The following is a 25,381-nucleotide window of genomic DNA, read 5'->3' on the forward strand; positions in this document are numbered from 1 at the left end:
GCCAATCGGGACAGCAGGTGCAGGTATTCCCTGGTCGCGGTCACTGAGTCAGCGTGAAAATAGTAATCAGATATTTGGGATTGTGTTTTGTGCAAAAAGAATAAGATGGCAAGAAGAGAATTCCAGCGCAGTCCTGTTCTTGTTCTTGTAGTCTCGCTCTTGTATAAAGCAATTCCTGTCTTGTTCACGACGACGTCAGCCTAGCCTGTGCCTGGTGTATCTCAGATTGTATCAAGCTTTGGCAGAAATGCATGCGGCCGAGGCTCCGGGTGCCGTCTCGCCCGCTGTGTCAGCGAGTGTTCCCAGCCAATCAGAGGAAAGATCTCTCGGATGCGGCGGATGATGTAATCCAGCCAGATCTTATGTCATCATCTCTCGACGGATTTAAGAGAACAGCCGGATTAGTCCATGACGCTACGCTCCTTTTTCTTTTCTTTTCTTTTCTCTGTCAAGTACTCCGTACGGAGTATGGAGTGACAAATAGTCGCTGATCTGATATGTATGATATGTACGATATCATATGTATGATAGGTATGATCTGATAAGAGACCGATAGTATGACGTCGATGTGTACTGCTCTGCTCCGAAAATTTATCTAGATGCCGTTTTCCTCTTCTGACCATCACACTATTGACACGAGAGAAAATTCCAAATGTGTACGGAGTACTCCGTACTCGTAGTATAGACAAAAGGGGAAATAGAAAGATCATAAACCCTTCTGGAATCGTGGCTGAGGCCGTCTCGTATCGCTCGTATGATCGCATCTGCCAATGAACTGGCGCCTGAATGAGGCCATTACGTGTACCTCACGAGGTTAATAAAGCCACAACTCCCTACGTCAAGGATACATATACATATTTTTTCTCTCCATCACATATTTCCTTGTAACCTCCATACCGAATATTCAATCCATCCTTTTGAACATATTCTAATTGTATTTATTCAATACGGAGATAATTGTCGATCGACTGACTACCCGACACTCGGAACACGGCAACGGTCATCCGACCTACGGAGCATCGTACGAGAACGCATGCAGAAAACACCATTGACCACGGAACTCGACATCCTAATGGGCGAGACCACTGAAGACGAGAACGAGTCAATCTCGAAAAACCATCCTAATAATGCAAATAATTCAACCTCGGATCTACATCTCTCCCACCTCCCCACCACAACCCCCGACTCAATCCATCGAGTCGGCACCGTGATACCAACCACAAAACCACATAACCGATCATGGCTCCACGTGCAAGCCACCGTATGGCGATTCCTCATGTCAATAGGCATGTTCCTCCACACCGTCGGCTGGTCGCGGCCTCCGCGACCCTCATTTGTCCGGCGCATCCCATTCAGCACCCGCGGCCGAACGGTTGACCTATACTTCTACTGTCCGGCATCGTACTGGCAACACAAAAAGAATAACCGTCGTCTCTCTTCGCAAGTCTCTCAACACCGTCCCTACCCTGTGGTCGTAAACTTCCACGGCGGTGGTTTCACCCTCGGAAGAGCAACGGATGATTCCTTTTGGGCGAAATGCATCCTCAAAGAAACAGACGCTGTCTTCGTCAGCGTCGAATATAGACTTGCCCCCGAACACCCCTTCCCCGCGGCAGTGGACGACGGCGTCGAAGCACTTTTATATCTCGCCGCGCATGCAGGCGAACTCGGAATCGACGCATCGCGCATCGTACTCACGGGTTTCTCCTCAGGCGCAAACCTCGCCATAACCGTTCCTCTACGTCTGCAACAACGCATCAAGAACGAAGCGGGAAGCGACATAATCAATATCGAACCGTTTGAGTCCACCCAACACCTCGTCGGGAATCAGGGCAATCTCCAAATCGTAGCGACATTTGCCTGGTACCCACTCCTCGACTTTGTGGCTTCCCGAGCCCATCGTCGTGCCATGAGCGTTATACCCGGTAAAACCATGCCGTCTTTCTTCACAACGCTATTCGATGAATCATACCTCCCCAACCACGCCGAGCGTTTCTCACCATTCGCATCCCCCGAACGCGCACCGGATGAAATGCTCAGCGAAGGGTTGCCGCACGACATATTCCTGTACACCTGTGAATGGGATATGTTACTCCAAGAAGGACAAAGATTCGTACGCCGATTGGAAGATATGGGGAAGAAAGTTCGCGCAATGATGGTGGAGAAAGTGCCGCATGCATGGGACAAAAGTCCCAATCCGTTTAGGGATCAGGAGCAGATTAATGTTTTTTACAAGGCGGCTTGTGGGGAGATGAAGGCTATTTTTGATGCTAATTAAGTGTCTACAGGGGCCTTCGCATTCGTTTGATTTTATTTTAGATGCATAGCGGTTGGCGAGCGTTCGTTTATCAGCATATGGCGTACGATATAGATTTCATTCAATCATTCATTAATTAATTCAACTATTGATAGATATCACTCCTCGTCAGTAGCAGTAGGATCATCCTCAACATCGTCCTCCCTCTCAACACCACTATCTGAATCATCCTCCCGATCATCGACCCCCGGTATCCCCCTCCACTCAATATAATCCCCCTCCAACCACCGTCTACTCCGCGGTAACTGATACGGATCAAACGGGAAATATGCATCCAACTGATCGCCGCCGTCGTTACCGGCACGAATCTCCCGTTCCACAATGCTGAACCGCGGGTCGGATAGAGTCGTTATACTTCTGAATGAAGACATGCGGATCCGTTTGTTGGATTCCAGCAACGAGTAAACATACATGAAACGGAGGCGGTGCGCTATTCTGGCGAATTCGGTCACGATAGCTGGTGAACAGACCTTCAACGGGTTGAAGCGGGAGTATATGGCTTGGTGTAGTATTTCTTTAACAGACGGTGGGAACGTGACGTCTTCCAAATCGAAATCGTCGTCGTCGTCTTCGACACCGTCGTTTTCCTCGGCCGCGGTCGTTAGATCCCTCCATCGAAAGCAGAATATATACAGGATTGCTTGCGTGGAGGCATAGAACGGTCCGTAGCGACGAAGATCGGGTCCACGACAGGTAGCCTCGTAAGTCGTTCGGAGATGGCTCAGATTCTCGCCCAACATTTCAAATATATCACGAACAGTGCGAGAAGTAACGTGTTTCCCTCTTGCGACGAAACTTCCTAAATATGCCGCGGCCGATTGACGCATAATAGCCGGTTGCGTCTTGCTATCAATGATATGCATACAGGTCGAAACAAATTTTTCCACGAGATCAGGTGAAAATTGAGAGAAATGAAAGACGAGAAATTGCGTATGTCGGGATCGGTAGGTAGGCAGAACATAATTGACGAAATGGGAAAGTAGTAAATCTAGTATTTGACTCTTTGTATCGTCTGTGCCGGTATTGAATGGTGACGAGTAAAACTCAAACAGTTGATCGATCATTGAATCCACCTTGCTGATATTGTCCTTCACTGTTTGTAGCCGTCGAGCTTCGATATCTGCCTCGTCGTCGAGCACAGATTCACCATCTGAATCGTCTTCTTCGTCCATATACTCGATTTCAAGAGGGCGGGAGAGTTCTTCTAGAATATCTTCGCCCACTTCGTCTTCGAATTCTTCCATGTCGACTTGGATCTGTACATCAATCTTGACCAGTCTTTCGGTGACCAGTGACAGAATATCAGCCCTTAATTCCGGGGCGTACTCAATCAACCTGATAAGATTGCGGGTATAGAATACGTTGGCCCTTGCAGAGTCGGTATCAAAAGGAAACTGTTGGGCTAGAATCGGTGATAATGCGCTACTCCCTGCAGGTAGTAGCTGCATAATATATCGTAATGCCATATGCACTCGGTCGTAAATCTCTTCATGCGTGACGCTCGAATAACCGGGAATTCTACCGGTTCCTTTGGGGACTACAATTGTCAGCAGAAGCCCAAGTATTTCAGGAGAAAGAACTTACTCTCTCCGAAATAATTCACCAGCATCTTGAGCACCGAGCGCATATATCCCGTATGCGTCGCAGCCAAATTCCCCAAAAACCGGACGAATAACTTGACATACGATTCATCTCGACCCAGCCATTCACTACCCAACACCGCATGAACGAGACCCGAACAATCCCGGTTCAACGCGGCAACATTCGACAATAAAGCCATCATATGGCGTTTCATCGACGTCGGACTAGGAATTTCAGTACTCTCCTCATCTTGAATTTCTTTGGGATCGGTCGTGAATATCTCCTTGATCTGGTCGTAACCTTCACTATCCGCGCCAGAGACATGTCGCTGGATAGCCCTGCGGATCTCTTCCCGGACCAAAGCGACACTTTTTTCTTGCGGTTGGTCATTGTCATCTGACGAGCGACTTGCTCGTGCCGTGTTTGCGGTATCATCGAATTGGACCCGGGCACGTTTGACGGGGTTCCGTCCATCGCGACTGCCAGCATCGGATAGGGCGGAGGACGACGGTTGTGAAGAGGCGTCTATTTCTATTATTTTACGTTTTTGCCCTGCCATCGCCGATGGGGTTTTGGATGTTTTGAGGATGGAGGGCGGGGGTGATGATACGGGCATGTTGTTTGAGGTCCGGCTGTGACTGCTGGTAAAGACAGCCATTTCAGTTATCTGTATTCCGGAGAGAGCTGATCGTCTGTAATTTAATGTCTGTCTTTAATCGAGTCGATGGATGGTATCTTTATTCGTAGTCTTGAGAGTCGACAGACAGATAGCAGACACACGACGACAGACAGACACGGACCCACTGTAGGCCTAGACTATCTCCTGTCTGCCGTGAATGCCTCTTTAAACATAAATGATAGCCATAGATGAATAAACAACAATAACCCTAGAAATGGTGTCGTGTTAGAAGATAATAGACAGACAGACAGACGGACAGCTTTGCCGCTGATGGAGTTGCAAGGTTGGAGGTGATGATAGGAAGAAAAAAATTTAGGGTGGGGCCTTGCTATGAGATTACTCCGCCTGGAGAATGAGCTGAAAGGCGGTGAGACCGGCAAATTCTGTGTGCGCTGCTCGCTTCGTGCCTTATGTCTAAAAGAGGTAAAATTGGGTTGTTATCTTATCAGGGTCGATTATCCTCGAAGCCTACAGAATGACTCGGAGTCGTCCTCTGGCCGAACATTACACGGTCTGTCTACATTTTGACACAGAATATAGTTGTAGAAATATGTGCATTGCATTCAGTACATCATACAGTTTGTGCATTGCTTGGTGTCACAAGTATGACAGGTTCGAGGACGGGGAATATAACAGAAACAAAAACGGAGACAAAATTGTGAAATATGTGCATGAAGGTTGCTCCTCAGAGCTTAAAGCAACCCCCGCTCGATGGCGAAGGTTGAAAATCGAAAACAAAACAAAAACCTAAACCCCGTGGCCAGTGTAAACCCCACAGAGAGAAACCGAGAAAGATCGTAACGTGAAAATCATTTCACTGCAAAAAAACAAAACACAGACAATTTCTTTCTTATCGCAGATGTTTGCTGGTGGATATCATAGTCATGGAGTATGGATCATGGCGTGTGGAATTAAAGCAAACATGGTTGAACTTAAACCCATGCATGAGTTGCCAATGGACCAACATTATCATCAAACACACCACCGTAAAGCTCTTCGATCTCGCTGAGATAGTCGTTCAGCGAAAACTTCTTCAAACCCTTGTTGATAAGGATCTGTTCCTCCTCTTCCAAAAGTTTCAATGCACCAAAGTCTTCGGCTACTTCATTCACCTTGTCGAGTTCGCGACTGAATGGGTGCTCGGCGTATTCGGGCACAGGCGCAAACGTCTGTTCTTGACTGCGACGGATGGTCGTCGTGGTTGTTGCCATCGACGACGGAGGCGGGGACATGCGAGATATAGAACGCTTCCGTGCCAGATCTTGATGCGATTTCTTTGTGTGCGAAAGTGCGCGCTTCGGCACACTGGGCGCATCTGCGCCCGCAGAGGAAGTCGAAGAGCGAGGTGTACTGGTGATGGTCGCTGATCGCTTGGGGAAGTATCCAGACAAATGGTTTGGTTCCATAGCGACATCAGGTTCAGCCGATACTGGCGTCATGGGAGAAATAGGCGCTACATCGCTTTCATCAGAAGATCGAAACGACGAGGCTGATGAAGATGACGAAACGGCTGAGGCAAGATCAGGGGCGTTGTATACCAGCGGGTTGGTTGCCGATAGGAGTTCCACGGGACCCGAGATCTTGCCACGATGGATGGTCCCCGGCGAATACCTGACGAGGCCTTCACGATACGGTACGGGCGTTGAGATTTCAGGTCGCTTGTTGCGTTTGGTGAAAGCACGACTGATAGTAGCTGCCATCTTGTCTGATTTTGTTGTGTCTCTCAAAATTTCTTACTTCTGTCGGTTAGATCCTAACTCCAGTTCAGGATCGAGTTTTGTTGGGTATCTTGAGCGGTCGCGAAAGATCACAGATCTTGATAATAAGCTGTTCGTCGAACGTCTCGTCTTAGCTTCGATTGTAGATTTCCCCGGACTCAAGACTGTGCCTGTTCGACGTAAAGGAAAGTGAAAGGATTGCTCTGCAATCGGTCGTCGGGTGTCGATTATGATATGCAGCAACGCAGGCGGCAAACAAGGAGTGTTCTGCTTAGCGAGGCTCGCAGGAGTAATGGGATGGAAAAAGGAGCGGACAACCAGGACTCGCAAATGTAGAGAAAGGAACGCAGAGAGGGGGAATGCCACTCTCTAGCACGACTAGAAATAAAGGAATGAAGATGTGGCTAGAGAAAGAAAGCGAGTGACCATGTGTGTAGGAGAAGTGCACTAAAGTCCCCAAGAGCGAGAGATGGAGGATGACCGAGTGCGCCCCCGTGACTGCAGGACATCGAGGATTGCACCCTCAGGCGCCCAAAGTAAGCGTTCTGGCCCGCCCACTTCGAAACGAGCGTTCGTTTGAACCGTGGCGAGACCCATCGGTATATTATTGTGCGTCTGATTGGCTGAATTTCCTCTCCTGGTCTCTTATTGGTGGCACAGAGAAAACGTTGGAGTGCCCGATCCATGGATTGGTACAGGGCCTGTCCGGAATTGTATGAGTTGTTCCGCTTCCCCACCGAGGAAAACCTTGATAAAATATTCATCCAATGATACTGTCGTAAATAGTGGAGCACTCGTATTGCCGCTGTTTGGTACAACAACAGACCTCTCAACATACTCCGTACATAGTACATAGTATGCTCCGGCTCCAAGTTACGGAGTATCAGTACGTACTCCCTCTTTGCTGTACGACATGTACCAAGACAAAAGAAATCCCATAATCCACCGAAAATAGGCGCATAAAATATGTCATAAACACAGCTAGCCGCTGAAACGACGTAGATCCTTGCATCCTGGACCAATAACCAGCAAGGAATCACCTGTAGCCAATCAGCATGCACAGACAAGGGATCTGGGACACTAGCGTGTGTGAATTGTAACCTTCGACTGTGTACTCGTACTGCTAATTAAAGATGGTTTCAATTTGTGAAACTACGGAGTACATAGCGTGGTCTCTTGGTGGTTGAGGAGGATTCGCAATATATTACGGAGGATATATTCCAGCAATTGAACCAGTTCTCTTAGTAAAGGCTTATGATATCAAGGAGTCAAGGAGTCAAGGAGTCAAGGATAAGGACAAGGACAAGGACAAGGACAAAGACAAAAGACGAAGCGATATTCCGAACGGCTAGTCCCAATAGATTTAAACTACGAACACACTAGTCCGAATCAGGACTAGCGTCTCATCACTATCGGACCATATCAAACTGGACGACATGTAACTCAACCTCAACTACAGAGTAACCCTGGTGATGTGACTTTGAGGACACTCTGTCACTTACACTATGCACTACGCGTTGTGGCTGGTATCTTGCTTTCTCTTTGATGTCATCATATGATAGAGGGAATCTCATCGTATCAATGGCTGGATTACCCTGAATGGGTAAGTGGACACGGGATCTGGTCAGCATCGACCTCGAGCGATACTACGTATGCCGATGAATCTGACACGATGGATGAGCTCATAACTTAGTCTTATCCATTAGTCCAGGATAGTGATTGTGCTCAGATGCCACTTTATGGGGCCCGGGCATAGACGGTGATCGTCCAGCCTCTTGAATACCCCAGGAGTGATATGCTATCGAAGTCCATGTTATGGACAAGGACGTGCTGATAAGCAAGCAGCCCTACATGGACATCTGAGTGAAGTTGGAATATCTTCATTGAAAAGACACTTTATTTGAATTTGTTGATCTAATAAACAACATAGACGATATCAAACACGCCTCCACATCCAGCTACATGCAAAATCTCCCCAGCCAACAGAACCAAAGATTCAAACCGAGTAAAAACACGACAATTCAGGCGGCAATATGCCAAAGGCCGTATCCGAAGGCACCTCTCGGCACCGTGGCACCATATCAACCGACGCATTCCCGTAATTGATAATAGAAACTATCCCGAACGCGTCAAACTCCGCATGCGCCTTCTTATACACGCCCTCGACAGTCTCTACCTGTAGCTTCACAGCTTCGAATCGCAAAATCATACAGTATGTAGTACCGAACTGGATGTCTCTAGTGTTCAACCGATCCTTCAGCTGCCATCCGTACCACCCAATCAGACCATTCCAGGTGGGCATTACCTTGTCGGATAGGAAGGTGTTGAATCCATCGAGTTGTTCGAGACTACTCTTTTCGCGGATGGTGATTTCAAGACGCATCCATTTCTCTCGGAGTTGTAAAGATGATGGTTCCATTGTCGATGTATGATTTGTGGTTGTGTTTTTTCAATAGCTTGCAGATTGATGATGATCTGACTGAGCAAGAAGTCATTCTGCTGTGAGGTCTCCTTCTATTTATACTTTTGGCGTCTCCTTGTATGCCAGCTCCCGAAGAATGCCGTTGTGAATCTTCCATTGTTGTAGAATCCAAGAATGGAGAAAGGAAGAAGATGAAAAGGTTGGAATGCTTGTTTACTAGAACAGGATGTATCTCTGGGAGGATTCACAAGCTATTTATGCTTGGGTCCAGTACATGCAAACATAGCAAACTAATGCAAAGATCTTAGGGATCACAAAAAGATATTTCATACAAATGAAACAGGAGGTTGTCATGTTATGAAGATTTCTATGTCAATGATTGTCTCCATAAACATGATCATTTGATCTCCAGGCAAAGATGGTGAATACCTCAACAAAGGCTGAATAAACCAGATGCTGACACAGATATCTATCAACATAATGTGAATCCAGATGGTGGCGCAATCCTTCATCACTACCAACAGCAACAAAGAGTCAGTACAGCTAACAGACACCTCACAGAAACTCTTTAATCCGCCCCAGCACAGTCTCAGGCTTCTCAATATGCACAGAATGATTGGCATCGGATACAACCAGTAACTCAGCACCAGGTATTCTCTCTGCTATAATTCTCGAGTTCTCTACTCCAATTAGCAGTGCACTTGACATCAGATATAGACAGCTACAAACCTGGAGGACAAATCCAATCATTCTCCCCAACAATAACCAGTGTTTTGGCTGTTATACTAGCCAACTTCTTCGTATAATCAAAATACTTTTCCTTTTCCGAGTAGAGCTCATCTACACCCATCAGTACCATCCCTCAGTATCCAAGACAGAGAAATTGGAAACATACTATGCGACTCCGCAAAACAAACCGTATCCCGGCACGCCTTGAGTGCTGCATTCGCATCAAAAACCTCTTTATAAAGTGGCATCATAGCAAAATAGACAAGTTTGAATTCCTCGTCGTCCTCATACGCGCCGAAGACTTTGTCTCGTAGCATCTCTTTGGAGAAATTGGGTGCTTTGTGGAGTCTTTTTTCCAAAGATTTTATCGAGTCTTCTTCGTCTGTCGTCAAATTAGCAAGAAGGGCATGTTGTTGGAAGGAAAAGGCAGATATACGATGATGACTCGCCGCAGCCCCCCTGAGAATCAACCGTGACACCCTAGATGCATACTTAATAGCATAATGCAGTGCTAAAAACCCACCAAAACTCCCACCACAGATGATAACCTGTTCTTCAGCTCCCAGAAACTGCTGTCGAATACCCTCAATATCGTCAACAAGTTGCTCAAAAGTATAAGGTTTCGTCCGTGAACTTTGACCATGCCCGCGATAGTCAAAGGACAGGACTTGCAAGCGGTCGTTGAGTTGGCTGTAGATTTTGTAGTCTGATCTGTGGTCTCCTATTGACTTATTAGTTATCAGATGTCTATATGAATCAATTCTTAAGGTGATACCCATTCCGCGTCCACCGTGGAGAGTAATCATTAACGGCGCTGTTTCAGGGCCGCTGATTTCGTAGGCGAGTCTGGCCCCATTTATGGTGATGTATTCAACCATTGTGCTGAATTGTAAAATTGAGTTTTCTTTCACATCTTGGGGGTTGAACGTGTTTATAAGTGTTGATGAGATGGAAACGGAAATATTCATCGGACCTACCCCGACCAGGCTTTGCGTGCTTGAGGTGTACCCACTCCAATCGACTCCTGAGTAAGTATAGTTCTATTTGAGTGTCACTACATGCTATTTCAAATGAATCTATAGATCTATAAACAGAATGTACAGACGGGTATTTATTCGCTCTGCCTACATCGACGCATACACAGGCGGACAAACTAATCCTCCTCCATTGACTCCCACCCATCCTTATTTTGACCGCCATCACCCTCCTCGCCATCAGACGAATCACTATCATCATTCTGATTAACTCCCAAAATCCTCTCCTGAATTTCGCCCTCTTCTCCAGGCGTGATATCCGGAGTACGACCGGCAAACGCTCGACGCACAGCTGCATTGGTCGAAGTATCCCACACCTGCACGACGCCCTTACTACCGGCCACAGCAAGACGGAAGCTCACTTCTGCATCAGGCGCAAACGATGTCGAAAAGACTTTGCCCACTTCGAGTCTACGAGATACCACCATGTTAGGTCTGTCGTTGGCTGTATCCCAGATCTTAACTTGTTTATCCGTTGAACCTGTCACCAAGAACCCAGGAACTCGAGGGTTAATGTCAAACGACGAAACAGAGTCATCATGGGCCTGCAATGTCCAGACGGGTTTGGATTCGCTGGGTGTAGCAGGTGCGTTGCGAACATCGTACTTGTAAACAAGACCAGTATCGGTAGTGACATAAAAGAAATTAGGATCATGAGGATCCCAGCGCAAGTTCTCCACATCAGAAGCAACCTGCCACCGAGGCGCCTTTGCGTCCGGTGCTCGCATATCCGCCGCAACAACAGTGCGGTCGTAGCTTCCACTCAGCAAGATTGTAGATTCGGTCGGATTCCAATCAAGCGCACAAATCTTATCTTTGTGATAGTTGTATGACTTGGCGCATTTTTGTGTGTTGAGGTCCCATAATTTAACGGTAACATCTGCAGATGCAGAAGCAAGAAGATTTCGATGTTGTCGGTTTGCTGCCAGTGCGAGAACGGAATCAACATGATACTCATCGTTTGCTTTCTTGAATTTCTTCTTCTTCTTTTTGCTCAAGCCCTTGTCGTCGTCGTCGCCGTCACCTGCTCCGAGAATAGCATTGGGGTACATGCAGTCGACAATATCGAGGTCCCAGATCTCGATATCAGGTTCCATAGTACCCACAGCCACAAAATTACCACTTGTACGGCCTTTTTCATTCTTTCCAACCGGGAAATCGAGCCATTCAACGCAGAGCGGAATGGCGGGAAGCATAATATCGTGGTGAACATACAAATTGTCCGCGGAATCTTCGTATACATAAACTTCAAGATGCGCAACTTCGTCTTCCAGCTTTCCCGCTATTAATAGGTTATCAGTACCCAGTATTTGTAACTCTTCACGGTCTTCATCGTCCTCTCCTTCTGGAAATTCGAGATAAGGATCCTTTTCACCCGGTTTGTGGTACGCGAGAGACTTTACGTTTCCGAACATGGTGACTTCTTCGCCGTCTTCGTCAACTTCTTCGCTGTCGTAGTGGTCGAGGTTGTACTCTTTTAGATCGTCGTCTTCATCATCATGATCCTCGTCCCTAGCCCAACAATTAGCAGCGTTTCCTAGATAATGTATGAAATGTACTTGCTTGAAAGGATTTTTCGTGGGTTTTGAATCCTTTTCAACCGTATCCTCATCCATTGCATCTACATCCTGGTCCTCCTCGGCTGCTTTCAAATCTCCCTTGGCATCCTCCAATTGCAGCCTCGCAATTTGTGATATCCGATTGAGCTCTGCCTCATCAATCTCATATTTTGTAGGGAATTGTGCAGCGACCCCTCGTCGCACCCACGTTGTGGTCGTAATCATAGAATTCATGTTGATATTCGAGTTTTATAATAGCCCTAACACTCAGAGCGGGGAAATCAGAACGATATTTTCAATCAGACAGTCCGATATGGACTCTCTAGCTGAACGAGCTGCAATAAGTCCGCTCAATTACCGAGGCAGATTTTTTCGCAATAGAGAAATCTGCAGGGAAAAAAACAAAGATTCCAACTCAAACTTTGGCTAAGTGGTGAGGATGAAGCTCGAAATAAAAAATAATATTTTTTAGTCTCCACCTGGCAGAAAAGAAGATTGTGGTTCCTATCGCTCACCGCCTGAGGAACAGGCAATGGAGTTCGCCAGACTCGATGCCATCAATTGGTAGACATCAGCTAAAGATCATCAATTGCGAGGAAGTACGCAGACACATATAGGTTGAGTAAAAGAGAATTAGCAAAATGCATTCTCATCTTCACACTCCGGAAAACATAAGTAAGTCACACTTTATGGCCATGACAACGACAAGCTAATCATCCGAACTCGTCCAGACTGCGAGGAGATTATGAATGCCTTGGACGAATGCCACGCACGCGGTTTCATATGGAAAGCCATGGGCCAATGCAACGATATCAAACGCGACGTAAACCGATGCCTCGGTGCCGAGCGAGCGAAGCGCGCAAAACGGAATCGTGACGAGGCTTTGGCGAGAAGGGCCCGTGTTGAGAAGCTTTGGGCTGAAGAGAGATTGCGCGAACAAGGCGAGATTGTGCAGAAGCAATAACGACAGGGAAAATAAGACGGTGTCATGTGATCTTTGCTTGGGTAGTAGGGACATTATGATGCATCCAGGGTGATTGAATGTTTCTTATTTGATCTCCAAGCATTTACGGCGTTTTCTGATGTGGAGCCGATGTTGGAACTGTCATGCGTTTCATTACTACATGTATCATACCATTGAAGGGCATACTGTTTATATATAGATATTCTCCAATCTCATGAAAGATATCCCAGCTTTCATTGCATAGTACACTTTTGGAATCTCTAAAGTAGTAAACACCAAAACGCCGCATAATGATTTGAAAAGCATAAATCAATCATCCCCTGCAGAGTGAACTTCATTAGAGACAGCACCATCCGCAGATTCGACAGCGTTTCCAGATTTCGAACTCTTATGCTTCCTCTTACGCTTCTTCTTGCCTGACTGTTCTCCTTCCGCATCGGCCGCATTATCTTGAGTGCCCTCATCCCGACTGTCGGGTTCCGGCTTCTTGTCTTTCTTCTTCCCTTGTTCCTCAGGCTTTTGTTTCTCTCGCCTCTTTGGCTTTTTCATACTAAGCGGATTCGGTGCTTTGGCCTTTTTGGCAGTTCGATCTCGAGCTGAAGTAGATGGACCGTCCTCTTCGTCCTCCCTCTTCCGTTTGAGATTATTGACTACATCCAGCGCCGCCTCCATACCGACTTTGAACTTGCTCTTCTCGACGCCCAATCGCACTTTTTCAGACGGTATACTGAACGGCTCTAAAACCATGACTGATCTTTTGACGTATATAATTGGTACACCCGGAACAGCACGTGCGCCTGATCGTAGAGCGACCGCTTTCTCGCTGCGTTCCTTCATTAATGCTTCTGCTTGTCTTCGTTGTTTAGGGTTATCTGAATTGACGTCGTCCTGCGGCAATGGGACGGGCTCAGCGGTCGCAAGAATATAGTGCTCTTTATTGCGCATTGTATCCGTGTTTGGGCAGATCAGTGATAAAAGACATTCGACTTCGTCAATGGGGGTATCGTCATCGTTATGGGAGCAGTGTCGCAGTGGTAGCTCGGTTGGCGGAGGAAGGTGGTAGGGCCGGTATGGCTTATTTGTCTTAGGATTGATGGGTTGAGCGGCCATGATAGCAGCGAGCGAGCATTTCGATAACACTTTAAATTTTAGTCAGTGTGAGCTCGTTTGTTCTGGGTATCGCGACTTACATGGCTTGGCTTTGCCTTGCAGCGTTCGCTCAAGGGCTGGTATAAGATCCATTTTGAATTGATGTACTGCGCGCAAGAAATTCGAGTCGACTGTTGTAAGCAACGACGGTTAGCATGATTTTATGATTCGGCGACAATTGAAGCATTCGCCGTACCTAATACTTGATAAGGCTCATGGAAACCAAAGGTAAGCTCATACTGATGCATGAGCTTACGATATTTCTTGGAACGTTTGGCTCTCATCTTGTTTAATGAGTCCGAGAAGAATTGTTATTAATTGATGTCGAGGTTGTGTATTTGAAGCTTTTCAGTTGAAACTTTTTCTGCCGCAGGCTCACAAGTGGTCCGTGCTGGGTCTCCGCCTTCCGATAAGGATAAGGATAACGGCCTGGAGGCAGCAACCATGTATTTAGATCGCTCTTCCTACTTTTCGACTTCATTTTATTTCATGCTTGTTACTTTTCCCGATGAGACATGTCTGCGCGAATTCCAATCAATTAATTTACTCAAGTAATGATTATGCAGTTTCGTCCTTTCTCATAACTTGAGCTCCCTCCTCGTCACCACGCAATTTAGCAAAACCCATCTGTCGGAGAGTAGGACCATACAGCATAAGAATGATGATTGGGATGAACAGTATCAAGGCCAAGATCGCCATCGTACCAAACACCCATCCGACGCCGACATTCGCGACCCAGACCCTAACGAAGAATGGGATTCCAAGCCCTAAACTTAGACGATACACTGCCAGAATACAATTCACCTCGGTTGGATAGTTCATGAAGCATTCGACCAGATAGTTAATTGCAACTGGATTGGTGCAGACAGATGCGAACGTGATGAGAAATGCGCCGCCAGCGAGAACAATGTAATGCAGGTGATATTTCAATGTGGTACCGACAATGCCCAACGCAATCGGCGTGACCAGAAACGAGGGAATCCAGAGGGAATGGAGACGGTATTCAGGCTTCCAAGTTCCGGAATTCCTGGCCACAAAGTACAATGGGATGCGGTCGTTGAAGAAATCCCCCCAGAATTGTGCTACAGCGGCACCGATCCACATTGTAAAGGTGACTGCAACATTAGCACTACCACAGTTGATAAGGATATCAGTACTTACATGCTGCATTTTGTTGAGTCGAGAACCCATAACCTCCAGCTGCAACAGGGTTTTGCAGGAACACACTCAAGAGAGTGTTGAAGCTCACAAACCACCCGGATAGCCCAAAGAGAAAGATTCCAACTAAGATCGTTACTGGAGTGATGCCAATTAGGACCTGTGCCCATGCCGAGTGGAGCTAGATCGACGTCAGCCAAAAGCCGAATATATGATCACCACTATTATGATTTTTAATGAGCGCTTACTGCTTCTTGCAAACCTCCAACATGTGCTACTTGTGTGCCCGGGAAATACGTGGCCACTCGATTGTGTATGAACGCAGAGGGACGACGAGGGTATACTTTTCCATTCTCTCTGGTGAACCCCGTCTCTTCCAGAAAAACAAATGCTAGGGGTGAGCTGACATCAGCTGGAATCTGTTCTTTTCCCTAGAAGGCAAGACATACCCAGAAGGACAACTGCACCCTGCAGCACCACTGTCCACCAAAACTCCCATGGCCAAGGGGCATGTGCGACGATGAACCCTCCCAATGTTGGTCCAATGATCACACCAAAAGTCGACCACACCATGAAGGTGTTGAAGACAGTCCCTCTCTCATGAAGAAAGAAAATGTCAACCAGCATTTGCGGACCCAAAACAGTTGGGGTTGCACTGAATAATCCGACAGATAAGCGGGATATTGTGAATGCGACATATTGGTTTGGTTTGGTCATAAGAGCAGACCATATACTGCCGCAGGTAGAAGCAACCATACTCCATAACAATATGGAGCAGCAACCGAAGATATGAGTCAACGGCACGAGCACAAGGGGTCCAGCAACCATGCCGGCTATAGCCGTGGCGACCTTCGAGACATTAGATCATCTTTCAGCAATGGACAGTCGGTCTTACCGTATCCGCCATATCATTCAAGCTTTTATGATAGAGTTTGGCTTGTGGACTGATACCCTGCTGATTGGCAAGAGCAGCGCAATGTGAAGTAAAGGCTGCCAGACTGACAATACCTAGCGTCATATACTTTTTGCGCTGACTCCAGTTCTAGACGGTACCCGTCAGCCAAGACTATATTTCAAGCAGCTTTATTGCTGGAGAGGAAGAAAATGAAAGACTGACTAGAGGATCTGCACTATCATCGCTTGGTTGCGGCACAAGGATGATATCCCCGCGCATTTTTGGCTGTCTTTCCATGGCTCGTAGGATGGCCTGCTTGACTTCAAGGTTGTCTATTCTTCCAATCTGCCAGAAATGGCTGTCTGGGCTTGAGAGCAACGTGAGCAAACAGGATCGCTGCCCCTCACAAAGCGACTCGATATATCACATCCGAATAGTTTTTCACGGTAGGTTCGATAGCTGACCAACAAGCAAAGAAGTTCAGCATGTCCCGATGATATATTCACGTGCAGGAGGGGCTCGAACTTATCGCTATCGGTACATTTTACGAACGATGTGTCACCAGAGGAGTGGTACAAAGATACACAGATATAGATTCTTCTTTATTTTCGATAACCGACAACTACCCTCCTATTTCAAGTCATTCAATTGAACCGTTATCGACCCTCGAATCAGTCAGTTTATGCGTCGATCAGAACCCCTCTTCGATCCTCGACTTTCATTTCGATTTGTTTCGTTGTTTTTTCTTCCTTTTCAGTTTATCCAACAATTTCCATGCGTGGTTCAGATTGACCAAATTATCGCCCAACAGCAAATGAAAGAAAGAGGCAGGTAGGTCGGACAGGTATGAGCAGATGTTAGATACAGATACGATTTACAACCTTGCATCATCAACTACAGCCAATTATTGATCCCTTACGCGTTCCAGAATTTGAGTATGCCCAGCTTGTCTAGGTATGCATTCCAGTTCTTTGAAAGACCCTGTAATTGCAATTATTACCTAAGGCGTAATTTCGTATGTACATTGACTTATGATCCATACTACATAATCCAGCATATAAACCTTCCATATGGAGCAGTAGTTAATCAAGATTGTATTCAATGAATGATGCGGAAGGTCAGATGTCTCTGCAGTCCCTTGCGCAGAGGGTTGCATCACTGCTGAGGCACAATGAGCGTTCCAATATCCGGCCCATACGTCCCATCACTCGTCTTAATAACAATCTCATTATTCGAACCCGCCTTGAGATTCGCATTGATAACACTCCTTCCAGGCGACGATGCGGGCAAGAACTCAATTAACTGCGTCACACCATTCACCGTTACATTAGCATATCGAGCTGTACTATCCCCATTACGATACACTATCTGCACAGTCGATAATGTAGATAAACTTGACGTAATACCAGAGAAAGTCGCAGTTCCCTGACTCGGTCCACCGATATACCCGGCGGCTTTATTGTTGTAGCACCCGGAACATGATACGACGACAGCTCCATTGGAAAGTGCGGCATTTACCCCGTAGTAATTATTTGCAGAGGGAGCCGTTGACCAGCTATCTGCTCGAACGTTCGGTGCCCAGCTAGTATAGTCTTGCATACTGACGGTCGTGCCACTAATCGTCAGCGGAAGCCAGACATAGGTACTCGCGACAAGATCGGATGCAATCCAGCGGTCACCCATATACATAACTGTCCTATTGCCGGGAAACGGTAAGATGTAGTTTGTCTGAGACTGATATGTATTTGATCCCGAGGTTGCAAAGGTTCGCCAGCTTGACCAGGGTCCGGATAAGCTGGTGGCGTAGCTGTACTGGTTGTCGTTTGCGGACCAGCCAGTCAGATGCGAGGCGAACATGAAGTAGTATCCGTTCAGTTTGAGCATGGCAGGTGCTTCCATGTCTGAGAATAGATACACAGATGCAGAGACATTGAGATAGTCATCCGTCAATGAGTCGATTCGCAGACCATTTGCTCTCTACACGCGAATCAGCCCTTATCGATAGCATACATTAGGTTAGACGAAAAGAAAAGCTTACATCCTCCGTAAGCAAATAGGCAGACCCATCATCATCCTGAAAAAGACCAATATCTCTAGACTGGTATCCCAACGGCTGCCAGCTCCCGTGATACTGATATGTCTCGCATACACTATCCCCCGTGGCAACGCCAACCTTGGCCTCCCCATAACTCGAGCTATCAATATGCATGTAGAGAACATATTTCTTCGTCTTTGAGTTATATATAACCTTGGGTCTTTCAACGACCCGATTGGGACCCAAATCGCCGCTTGACTGCAGACTCAAAAGCGGACCAACGTAGTCCCATTGCACCAGGTCGGTGGAAGAGTAGCAATTGACGTGTTGGAAATTGCTGCCGTTTGTCTTGTCTTCACCGATGAGATAATATGTCCCATCAACTTCGATGACTCCGGCTCCATGCGCTTGAATGTGTGCATGGGTATTGGGCTTTAATAGTTAGTTTGGAGCTAAGCAGATGGAGATACGTAGGTTGCCGAAACTGGTCGAGTTAGAGGTTTTCAAGACTTACAGAAGTCCAAGTTGCTCCAGGAACTATCTGAAGCGATGCATTCGTGAGACATGCAGATGCAAGCAGAGCTGCAACCTTGATCAGTTGAGATAAACCCATGGTGTTTACTATTTTTTTTTCTTTTTTTCATGTGTTTCAGACCGACGGTTTGGATCAAAACCTCAAACTGAGCGTTTGAAACTTCATCTTCATTCCAATTGAGGAAGAGTCATGCTTATGTAGGTGTCAACTTGAGAACCTAGGTACAGAATGCAACCCATTCCAAGGTTGCTGAAGAATATAATCAGAATAATATAGCCGAAATTGTGGAGAAGAAAGGCACACCTACCGATTTAGGTGATTATGTCCATGGTGGTATATTATATAGACCACGGCTGATTTAACTATACCCTTGTCCGTGTGCCTATATGCCTGAGATTTTAGGGATGTTGTCCTAATATTCTAGCAGGTGACGTGCAGGTAGACTCGGAGCTGTGCCGTCTATCCGCCATGACAAGAAACTTTTCCGTTCGTTTTAGATCATCCTCGTCCTAGCATTCTTCTGGTGTGATTTGATGTTATATTGGTTGATAGGAGGAGGATATAGGTATCCTGCAGACTTCACAGGAACGGTTAGACCTACCTAGGTTGGTAGCATTACCATCCGCGATTCCAGGTAATCTGTATCCAGTGCGCAGATATCGGTATAGCCTATTAGGCTAATACAAAGATGCGGGTAAAACGGACAAATCCACCTTCTGTACTGATTCTGATGATCGTCGTAGAATAAGCATCGACAGAGATTCTCTAATCAGGGAATACCGTGTTCCCATTGGCCAGAAGCTGATATCATCACGTGTAGGCAAGCCCCACCGGAGGTACCGTCAAATTCAAAATTTCTTTTCGTCAAGTAGCACTTCTCAACACCAAGACATAACAATAACAACTCATAACCACCAATGGACTAACGATACACTCTCATATCTGATAAGGTACATATCCCATCCCTTCCCCCAAATATACAATCCATCAACCAACAATACCGCCCTCTTCCTCGCCATCGCCCGACAAAAATCGCACACACACAGGAATCTTCAATTGACATGATGAGAACTATTTTGAACCTTCAATCAATTAGGAAGAGCCGGAAAAGGTATGGCAATGAACCATTTCCTTCAAAAATAAAGATTTGGTTCTTGTCGTCGGTGCTTAGAATTGGTTCTGCTGAAGAAGAAGATTTCTGTGTGTGTATGCATAGAGAAAGAGGACGGTTTGGTTAGGTTAATGGAATCTATGATGATTTTGCCTTTTCATTTCTCTTTTGGTATCGAGAACTGGTTTAGGACAATTGCTAACTGGGGTGAAAATATTTTTAGGTCGTTCGTTGCGAGTAGGTCTGGTTGAAATAGAGGCGTGATATATGTACACGGCAGATCGAGATAGTGCATAGGTTCGGTCAAATGATAATAATTTACATTTCAATCCAGGATATCTATCTATATGATTCAAACTTTTGAAGAACGAGAAATGACGCCAACAATGCTAGCTTGTAATTGAATCAAGCAATACTCACATAACCTCTCTTGATACCAGTAGAAGTTGTTGAAATCTGCTTATCTTCCCACTTATCAACATCAATATAACTCTTGTTTCCCTGCTCACGGATCTGACCGCCAATAAAATGCAAAGCAGCAAGATTGAAGCCCATCTCATCCTTTTGTTTCGCCAATACCTCCCGAAGTGTAGACCGAATGCGATCAAGCATCGGGCGCATGAATCTACTCGAGACAATCTGGCGATGATGTGTCTTGAGCATGAAGAATAGTATTCGACAGGTCAATGGAATTTCCCACTGACGACTGGCCCATATTTCAAGGAAGGTGAAGAGAGCTTCGAGCTTAGAGAAAGGAAGCACTAGCAAGGCATCCTGAAGTGAGGCAGCGGGTATCTTTTGCACGATGTTGAGTAAATGTCGTTCTGCTGTTACATTTCCCAAAGCCATGTAAACGGGGTTTCTCTGTGGCGGTGCTGCATTTGGGTTTCTTGCTTTGGTATCCCGCCATTGTCGCATAACCTCCAGATCTTCCATGCCCATATCGAGCGCTTCAATAATTCTCTCACCGGCCATGAGTGTGACGACCGTCTGTTTGTTAGCGTCGACCGCTTCGGCTTTCTCTTCCCCGTTCTCCTCGTCTTCAAGGGAGGTAGTGAGGGTATTCTCATATAGCTCTTCTAACTCTTTCTCACGCTCTTCTTCCAAGAAGATCTGTTCGTCTGTTTGATCCCATATGCGAATGCTCTTGTCATGACTGGCGCTGACAAGAAACTCTCCTGAATGGCTCATAGCAAGCGCCCATATCTCTCCATGGTGGCCTTCAAGCTTTTGAATTTGCTCAAATTTGTCACCATCCCAATATTTGATCAGACGATCTTTACTGGCACTGAAGAAGTGGTGCCCGTTTCCTTCGTTATTATTTGGCATAAAAGCAACCGCCATTATGCTGTCCTGATGCGCAAAGAAAGCTTTATGGCAATCACCAAAGTCCAAGCCCCAAAGGCGAACGTTCTTATCAGCAGAGCATGTGACGATCATTTTGCTGTCGTATGAAATATCCATGCTGAGAACAGGTAACTTATGGCCATAAAGATTCAAGAATAGCTTCAGCGTGTCAACGAAAAACACCTTAACAGTATTGTCGAGTAGCGCAACTGCAAGAAGCTTGGAGTCCGGCGAAAATCGCACACTGAGAACGTCATCTGACACTTTTAATGTCCGATTATGTACGAGTTTCAGTTTCGGTGTTGTTCTTTTCGTGCCCGGAATTTCTTCCTGCACGACTTGGAAGTTCCAAAACTTGACAGTCTTATCTGCACTGCCAGTCACCATGGATTTTCCATCGGGATGAACTTGTAACGTCCACACTGGTCCCTCATGTGCCTTTATAGAGTCGAGGAGTGTCGAGGAGGCAATATCAAACACCTCTAGTTCTCCATTCTTGTTCCCAGTTACGACAATCTTATCACCAGGTAGGAAAGACGAGCATAGAGAATAACCGCAATCAAGAGTTCGCAGGCAGCTCTGTGTTCGTATATTCCAGATCTTCAAGCTACCGTTAGATGCCGACGCTAACATCCTGTCGTCTGAGCTGAGGGCCAAAGACCGTATATCAGTCCTATGTCCGGGTAAGTCGATGGCGAAATTGCGACTGTACTCGATTTCCTCGGCATCTTTAGCCTTCTTCTTCCCAGCTGCCACAACGCGATAAGACTCAATCTCATTATTGGTAGTTGCCGTTAGGATCTGTAAATTGCCAGACGGCTTTGTTGGTATCCAAGCAAAGGACTTGAGCTTTCCGGTAGTCCGCACGGTCACATGCGGTACAAATACTTCGGTAATTGGTGGTGATGTATTGTCGTCCGTCTCATCATGCTTGTCCTCAACATTATCGCCGTTTGCGTTCTCCTTGTCCTTCTTTCTTCTTCGCTTTCTTGCAATACTCTTTTGTACCTCAGTTGCCGACCGAATCCGCCATATTTCCACAGCTTTTTCTGCTCCATGAATACCGATGTAGTCTGCGCGAGGATGGAAAGTAATACCGATTGTTCGATCTTTGTTTTGTCGATAGAAACTCCCTCGTTCGATAAGAATTTTCTTGTTCTCGTAACCCTCTTTCTCTCGGGCGACTTCCAGCATCGCCTGTTCGTCTATCGACCAAACTTTCAACTCGCCATCATTCCCACCCGTTATGCAACCTGTCTGGTCAGGCGACAAACCCAAGCTCCAACATTCGCCATTGCTCTGGGCGACATGAGTCTCAATGCAGTGTCGTGAAGAGAGGTCCCAAATCTTGATAAGAGAGTCTTTTCCAGTGGAAAGGAGGAAGCCGCCCGTTTCGCTCGGGTCCGTCAAACCCGTGTTGGCCTCTTCTGTTGGCGATAGGAAGTTCAACGAAGTGATTTGATCTGTGTGGCCCCTGAGCTTATATAGTCCAACCTCCGAAATCAGATCCCATACAATTATATCCGTGTCCTTCGAACCGCTGGCTAACCGAACACCAGACTGGTCGAAGGCAAGCTGTGTGATTGCGTTTCGGTGACCGTTAAAGGATATGATCACGGTATTTATTCTCGAGTCCCAGAGACGAATGCTTCCGTCGTCGTATCTATTACAACACAGATTAGGCGAGAAATTAAAGTAATTAAGGAAGGCACCATACCCAACGGCAAAAACATCTTCATCTGATTTGCTTTGCGTAATGGCAGTGACTTGGGCACGGCAATCTGCGTCCCGCCAGCGACCTAACAATTCGCCCTTTTTAACATCCCAGCAGAGAACCTCTTCGTTTGCACCGACTATAGCTCGTCCTGCGCCTGTGCGCCGTTCGGTACTGAGGACATCTTCGTTCTTCGTCCAAACCGCATTGGAGGAAGACGAAGTAACAAGGCCAAAAGTTTTCGAGTGCTCAAATTTTCTTTCAATTGTCAGAACACAGAACCAAATAATTGTTTAATACTCTTTAATACACTTACAAATATGATTTGACCATCTTGACGACTCGCTGAGAAAAGAGAAATTTTTCTGGCGACTCGAAAACTTCCTCCTCACTTTTTTTTTCTGGCAGTTGCTATCGATAAATCCGAGTACGGCTGGCGGTAGCAACCATTTCACGCAAAGGCGGTGTGCGGGGGACAGGCGGGTCGCATGGGCAGCTGTCATGACGAAGGAACATCCACTATAAGTACACCATCTCAATAACAACACAACATTGAACGCTTCCCTAACACATTCTTTGCTTGCGGGAGGATAGTTAGTGTTATGCCCACGAGGTCGTCATAATGCTTCTCCTCGACTATCAAAATGTGCTCATTCAATCGCTTCTCACAGAGCGCTTCTCAGGGTACAGCCCCGCAGAAACATACACGCAGTGCTAAGGCACCAGCTAATTCGAACATGTAGTGCTGCACCTGTCTCAATAGACCAGGTCGTCTCCGATTTCGATGGCGTCACATTCCACGTTTCCACACCAGAGTCAAAGACCAAAATCTTAATCTCAATTGCCCTCAAGTGCTTCCGCGAGTTGGTTCAGTATGGTGCCCAGGAAGTTCTCGAGCGCGAGTATGGCCCATATATCGTCAACCCCGAGCCTGGATACGATTTCTCAGTTCAGGTCGATCTGGAAAATTTACCTGCAGATGCGGAAGGAAAGGAAGAATTGATTGGACGTTTATCTCTGCTCAAGCGCAATGTTATGGCTGCCCCGTTCGAACGTGCCTTTGACGAGTTTGCTAGATTGTCCGAGGAAGCATCCAAATATACTTCAGAGTCAGCTCCTCAGGGTGTCAAGGAAGGTGGTGAAGTGATGGCAATTCACTATCGTGAAGAGGAGGCTATTTATATCAAGTCCAGCCACGACCGAGTCACGGTTATTTTTAGCACAATCTTCCGCGAAGAGACGGACCGTATATTTGGAAAGGTCTTCTTGCAGGTACGATAGCTCTGCTGAATGGTTTCAACTATATATGTTGACACGTTTCAGGAATTCGTCGATGCTCGAAGACGAGTGCAATCACTGCAAAATGCACCTCAAGTGCTGTTTCGGAACGACCCCCCTCTCGAATTACAAGGAATTCCAGGCTTGAAAACTTCAGGTGATGACAAATACAGTTATATCACTTTTGGTGGGTTCATTACCGTTACAGACCAAGATGAAGCGAATACTAACAAAATCCAGTCCTCTTTCCTCGACACTTGACACCACAACGCCGCTATGATAGTATCTCCCATATTCAGACCTTCCGTGACTACTTCCATTACCATATCAAGGCATCTAAAGTGGGTTTCTTATGTCGTTCTTCTGTCTATGTAACTAAACATCTCTGCAGGCCTACATCCACACTCGTATGCGAAAGCGAACCGCTGATTTCCTCCAAGGTAAGTGGCTCACATGCTAGTGTCAGCCACTCCATTACTAACAAGCCTAGTCCTCAACCGTGCAAGACCCGAGAACGAAGAACGCGAGCGAAAGACAGCCAGTGGGAGAACCTTCCGTGTTCAAGGTTAAATTTCGTGTATTAATACGATTAACGCTGGGCCGGTTTGATAGAGTCAAAGTGTGGGCGTTGGCGCTCGGTGATTCGATATTATCAAGCGATATATCCCCGTGTTTACTATAGGGCTTTATTCTCGAGAAAACAAAAATCCTTGTTCGAAGGAGCGTACGCCTGATTATTGAGAAATCCATGCAAGCGCCAGCGAATACTAGTTTCTTCCTTTTCCCTTTGGAGTATATATTATAGCTGTCTCTCTCATGATAAACAATTCAAAGCCAATTGACCCAGATCGATTGATATCATGCAACCATATCTGGCAAATAAAATGCGGGCGAGACGCATGTCATGATTTTAGGGTAATATAAGCACGAGTTCATGAATCTTAATATGATCAATTATTACATACATGCATATAAGATCACACCAAAAGCCGAGTCGGGACTGATCACTTGCGGATTCCTGATTGAATATTCAGCTTTTAGGCCAGATTACAGCAGGCGTTTAAAGAACGCTCAGGACTTCTCTCCCCTCATTCCTTCTACATGTAGGTAGGGTAGCAATGCACCGAAGCCTTGCTATTTTTCCAGTGGACATGAT

General features: G+C 46.3%; 11 protein-coding genes across 11 annotated transcripts, besides 3 other annotated features; 3 read left to right on the plus strand and 8 right to left on the minus strand.

Moving 5' to 3' along the window:
* The first annotated feature begins 424 nt into the window (after positions 1 to 424).
* Positions 425 to 445: a microsatellite.
* Positions 446 to 488: 43 nt separating this feature from the next.
* Positions 489 to 544: a microsatellite.
* A 489-nt stretch (positions 545 to 1,033) lies between these two features.
* Positions 1,034 to 2,308, plus strand: TSTA_021100 (lipase, putative; the record flags this gene model as incomplete). Its single annotated transcript, XM_002484238.1, has 2 exons — positions 1,034 to 2,243; positions 2,289 to 2,308. 2 exons carry the CDS (start codon positions 1,034 to 1,036, stop codon positions 2,306 to 2,308), a joined length of 1,230 nt encoding a protein of 409 aa, XP_002484283.1.
* Positions 2,309 to 2,415: 107 nt separating this feature from the next.
* Positions 2,416 to 4,718, minus strand: TSTA_021110 (RNA polymerase I-specific transcription initiation factor RRN3 family protein; the record flags this gene model as incomplete). The annotated part of the gene is made up of 2 exons (XM_002484239.1): positions 3,902 to 4,718; positions 2,416 to 3,854 (listed from the first exon to the last, which is right to left on the minus strand). The coding sequence occupies exons 1-2, from the start codon at positions 4,554 to 4,556 to the stop codon at positions 2,416 to 2,418; spliced, it is 2,094 nt and encodes a 697-aa protein (XP_002484284.1). The 5' UTR covers positions 4,557 to 4,718.
* A 396-nt stretch (positions 4,719 to 5,114) lies between these two features.
* Positions 5,115 to 6,422, minus strand: TSTA_021120 (uncharacterized protein). The gene has a single exon (XM_002484240.1). It carries the CDS (start codon positions 6,275 to 6,277, stop codon positions 5,510 to 5,512), a length of 768 nt encoding a protein of 255 aa, XP_002484285.1. The 5' UTR covers positions 6,278 to 6,422; the 3' UTR covers positions 5,115 to 5,509.
* A 2,850-nt stretch (positions 6,423 to 9,272) lies between these two features.
* Positions 9,273 to 10,324, minus strand: TSTA_021130 (proline iminopeptidase, putative; the record flags this gene model as incomplete). The annotated part of the gene is made up of 4 exons (XM_002484241.1): positions 9,273 to 9,397; positions 9,447 to 9,557; positions 9,613 to 10,167; positions 10,222 to 10,324. 4 exons carry the CDS (start codon positions 10,322 to 10,324, stop codon positions 9,273 to 9,275), a joined length of 894 nt encoding a protein of 297 aa, XP_002484286.1.
* Positions 10,325 to 10,473: 149 nt separating this feature from the next.
* TSTA_021140 (rRNA processing protein Pwp1, putative) lies at positions 10,474 to 12,466 on the minus strand. The gene is made up of 2 exons (XM_002484242.1): positions 12,044 to 12,466; positions 10,474 to 11,992 (listed from the first exon to the last, which is right to left on the minus strand). The coding sequence occupies exons 1-2, from the start codon at positions 12,271 to 12,273 to the stop codon at positions 10,600 to 10,602; spliced, it is 1,623 nt and encodes a 540-aa protein (XP_002484287.1). The 5' UTR covers positions 12,274 to 12,466; the 3' UTR covers positions 10,474 to 10,599.
* A 22-nt stretch (positions 12,467 to 12,488) lies between these two features.
* Positions 12,489 to 12,510: a sequence feature (AT_rich).
* Positions 12,511 to 12,602: 92 nt separating this feature from the next.
* Positions 12,603 to 13,219, plus strand: TSTA_021150 (uncharacterized protein). The gene is made up of 2 exons (XM_002484243.1): positions 12,603 to 12,714; positions 12,771 to 13,219. Exons 1-2 carry the CDS (start codon positions 12,681 to 12,683, stop codon positions 13,001 to 13,003), a joined length of 267 nt encoding a protein of 88 aa, XP_002484288.1. The 5' UTR covers positions 12,603 to 12,680; the 3' UTR covers positions 13,004 to 13,219.
* Positions 13,220 to 13,247: 28 nt separating this feature from the next.
* TSTA_021160 (rRNA processing protein, putative) lies at positions 13,248 to 14,488 on the minus strand. The gene is made up of 3 exons (XM_002484244.1): positions 14,349 to 14,488; positions 14,194 to 14,283; positions 13,248 to 14,142 (listed from the first exon to the last, which is right to left on the minus strand). Exons 1-3 carry the CDS (start codon positions 14,434 to 14,436, stop codon positions 13,313 to 13,315), a joined length of 1,008 nt encoding a protein of 335 aa, XP_002484289.1. The 5' UTR covers positions 14,437 to 14,488; the 3' UTR covers positions 13,248 to 13,312.
* A 137-nt stretch (positions 14,489 to 14,625) lies between these two features.
* Positions 14,626 to 16,502, minus strand: TSTA_021170 (uncharacterized protein; the record flags this gene model as incomplete). Its single annotated transcript, XM_002484245.1, has 6 exons — positions 14,626 to 15,267; positions 15,314 to 15,491; positions 15,559 to 15,701; positions 15,760 to 16,159; positions 16,206 to 16,352; positions 16,428 to 16,502. 6 exons carry the CDS (start codon positions 16,500 to 16,502, stop codon positions 14,711 to 14,713), a joined length of 1,500 nt encoding a protein of 499 aa, XP_002484290.1. The 3' UTR covers positions 14,626 to 14,710.
* Positions 16,503 to 17,360: 858 nt separating this feature from the next.
* TSTA_021180 (glycosyl hydrolase family 43 protein) lies at positions 17,361 to 18,853 on the minus strand (the record flags this gene model as incomplete). Its single annotated transcript, XM_002484246.1, has 3 exons — positions 17,361 to 18,182; positions 18,244 to 18,672; positions 18,755 to 18,853. The coding sequence occupies 3 exons, from the start codon at positions 18,851 to 18,853 to the stop codon at positions 17,361 to 17,363; spliced, it is 1,350 nt and encodes a 449-aa protein (XP_002484291.1).
* Positions 18,854 to 20,291: 1,438 nt separating this feature from the next.
* On the minus strand, positions 20,292 to 23,280 carry TSTA_021190 (small nucleolar ribonucleoprotein complex subunit Dip2, putative; the record flags this gene model as incomplete). The annotated part of the gene is made up of 3 exons (XM_002484247.1): positions 20,292 to 22,896; positions 22,951 to 23,205; positions 23,264 to 23,280. The coding sequence occupies 3 exons, from the start codon at positions 23,278 to 23,280 to the stop codon at positions 20,292 to 20,294; spliced, it is 2,877 nt and encodes a 958-aa protein (XP_002484292.1).
* A 190-nt stretch (positions 23,281 to 23,470) lies between these two features.
* Positions 23,471 to 25,131, plus strand: TSTA_021200 (ARP2/3 complex 34 kDa subunit, putative). The gene is made up of 6 exons (XM_002484248.1): positions 23,471 to 23,631; positions 23,691 to 24,219; positions 24,271 to 24,412; positions 24,466 to 24,566; positions 24,617 to 24,665; positions 24,716 to 25,131. Exons 1-6 carry the CDS (start codon positions 23,570 to 23,572, stop codon positions 24,793 to 24,795), a joined length of 963 nt encoding a protein of 320 aa, XP_002484293.1. The 5' UTR covers positions 23,471 to 23,569; the 3' UTR covers positions 24,796 to 25,131.
* Positions 25,132 to 25,381: the final 250 nt, after the last annotated feature.

The sequence above is a fragment of the Talaromyces stipitatus genome, genomic scaffold (genome assembly GCF_000003125.1).
Source record: "Talaromyces stipitatus ATCC 10500 scf_1105507295549 genomic scaffold, whole genome shotgun sequence".
NCBI lineage: Eukaryota > Fungi > Ascomycota > Eurotiomycetes > Eurotiales > Trichocomaceae > Talaromyces > Talaromyces stipitatus.

Bases quoted from the DNA above. Each gene is read 5' to 3' on its own strand.
- TSTA_021140 (XM_002484242.1), bottom strand. From the start codon at position 12,273: ATGAATTCTATGATTACGACCACAACGTGGGTGCGACGAGGGGTCGCT. The intron at 11,993-12,043 runs GCAAGTACATTT...TTGTTGGGCTAG, and splicing joins CCCACGAAAAATCCTTTCAA to GGACGAGGATCATGATGATG.
- TSTA_021150 (XM_002484243.1), top strand. From the start codon at position 12,681: ATGCATTCTCATCTTCACACTCCGGAAAACATAA. The intron at 12,715-12,770 runs GTAAGTCACACT...GAACTCGTCCAG, and splicing joins TCACACTCCGGAAAACATAA to ACTGCGAGGAGATTATGAAT.
- TSTA_021200 (XM_002484248.1), top strand. From the start codon at position 23,570: ATGCTTCTCCTCGACTATCAAAATGTGCTCATTCAATCGCTTCTCACA. The intron at 23,632-23,690 runs GTACAGCCCCGC...TCGAACATGTAG, and splicing joins CTCACAGAGCGCTTCTCAGG to TGCTGCACCTGTCTCAATAG. The intron at 24,413-24,465 runs GTGGGTTCATTA...AACAAAATCCAG, and splicing joins ATACAGTTATATCACTTTTG to TCCTCTTTCCTCGACACTTG.
- TSTA_021160 (XM_002484244.1), bottom strand. From the start codon at position 14,436: ATGAGAGCCAAACGTTCCAAGAAATATCGTAAGCTCATGCATCAGTAT. The intron at 14,284-14,348 runs GTACGGCGAATG...TGCTTACAACAG, and splicing joins TGAGCCTTATCAAGTATTAG to TCGACTCGAATTTCTTGCGC. The intron at 14,143-14,193 runs GTAAGTCGCGAT...TAAAATTTAAAG, and splicing joins GCAAGGCAAAGCCAAGCCAT to TGTTATCGAAATGCTCGCTC.
- TSTA_021120 (XM_002484240.1), bottom strand. From the start codon at position 6,277: ATGGCAGCTACTATCAGTCGTGCTTTCACCAAACGCAACAAGCGACCT.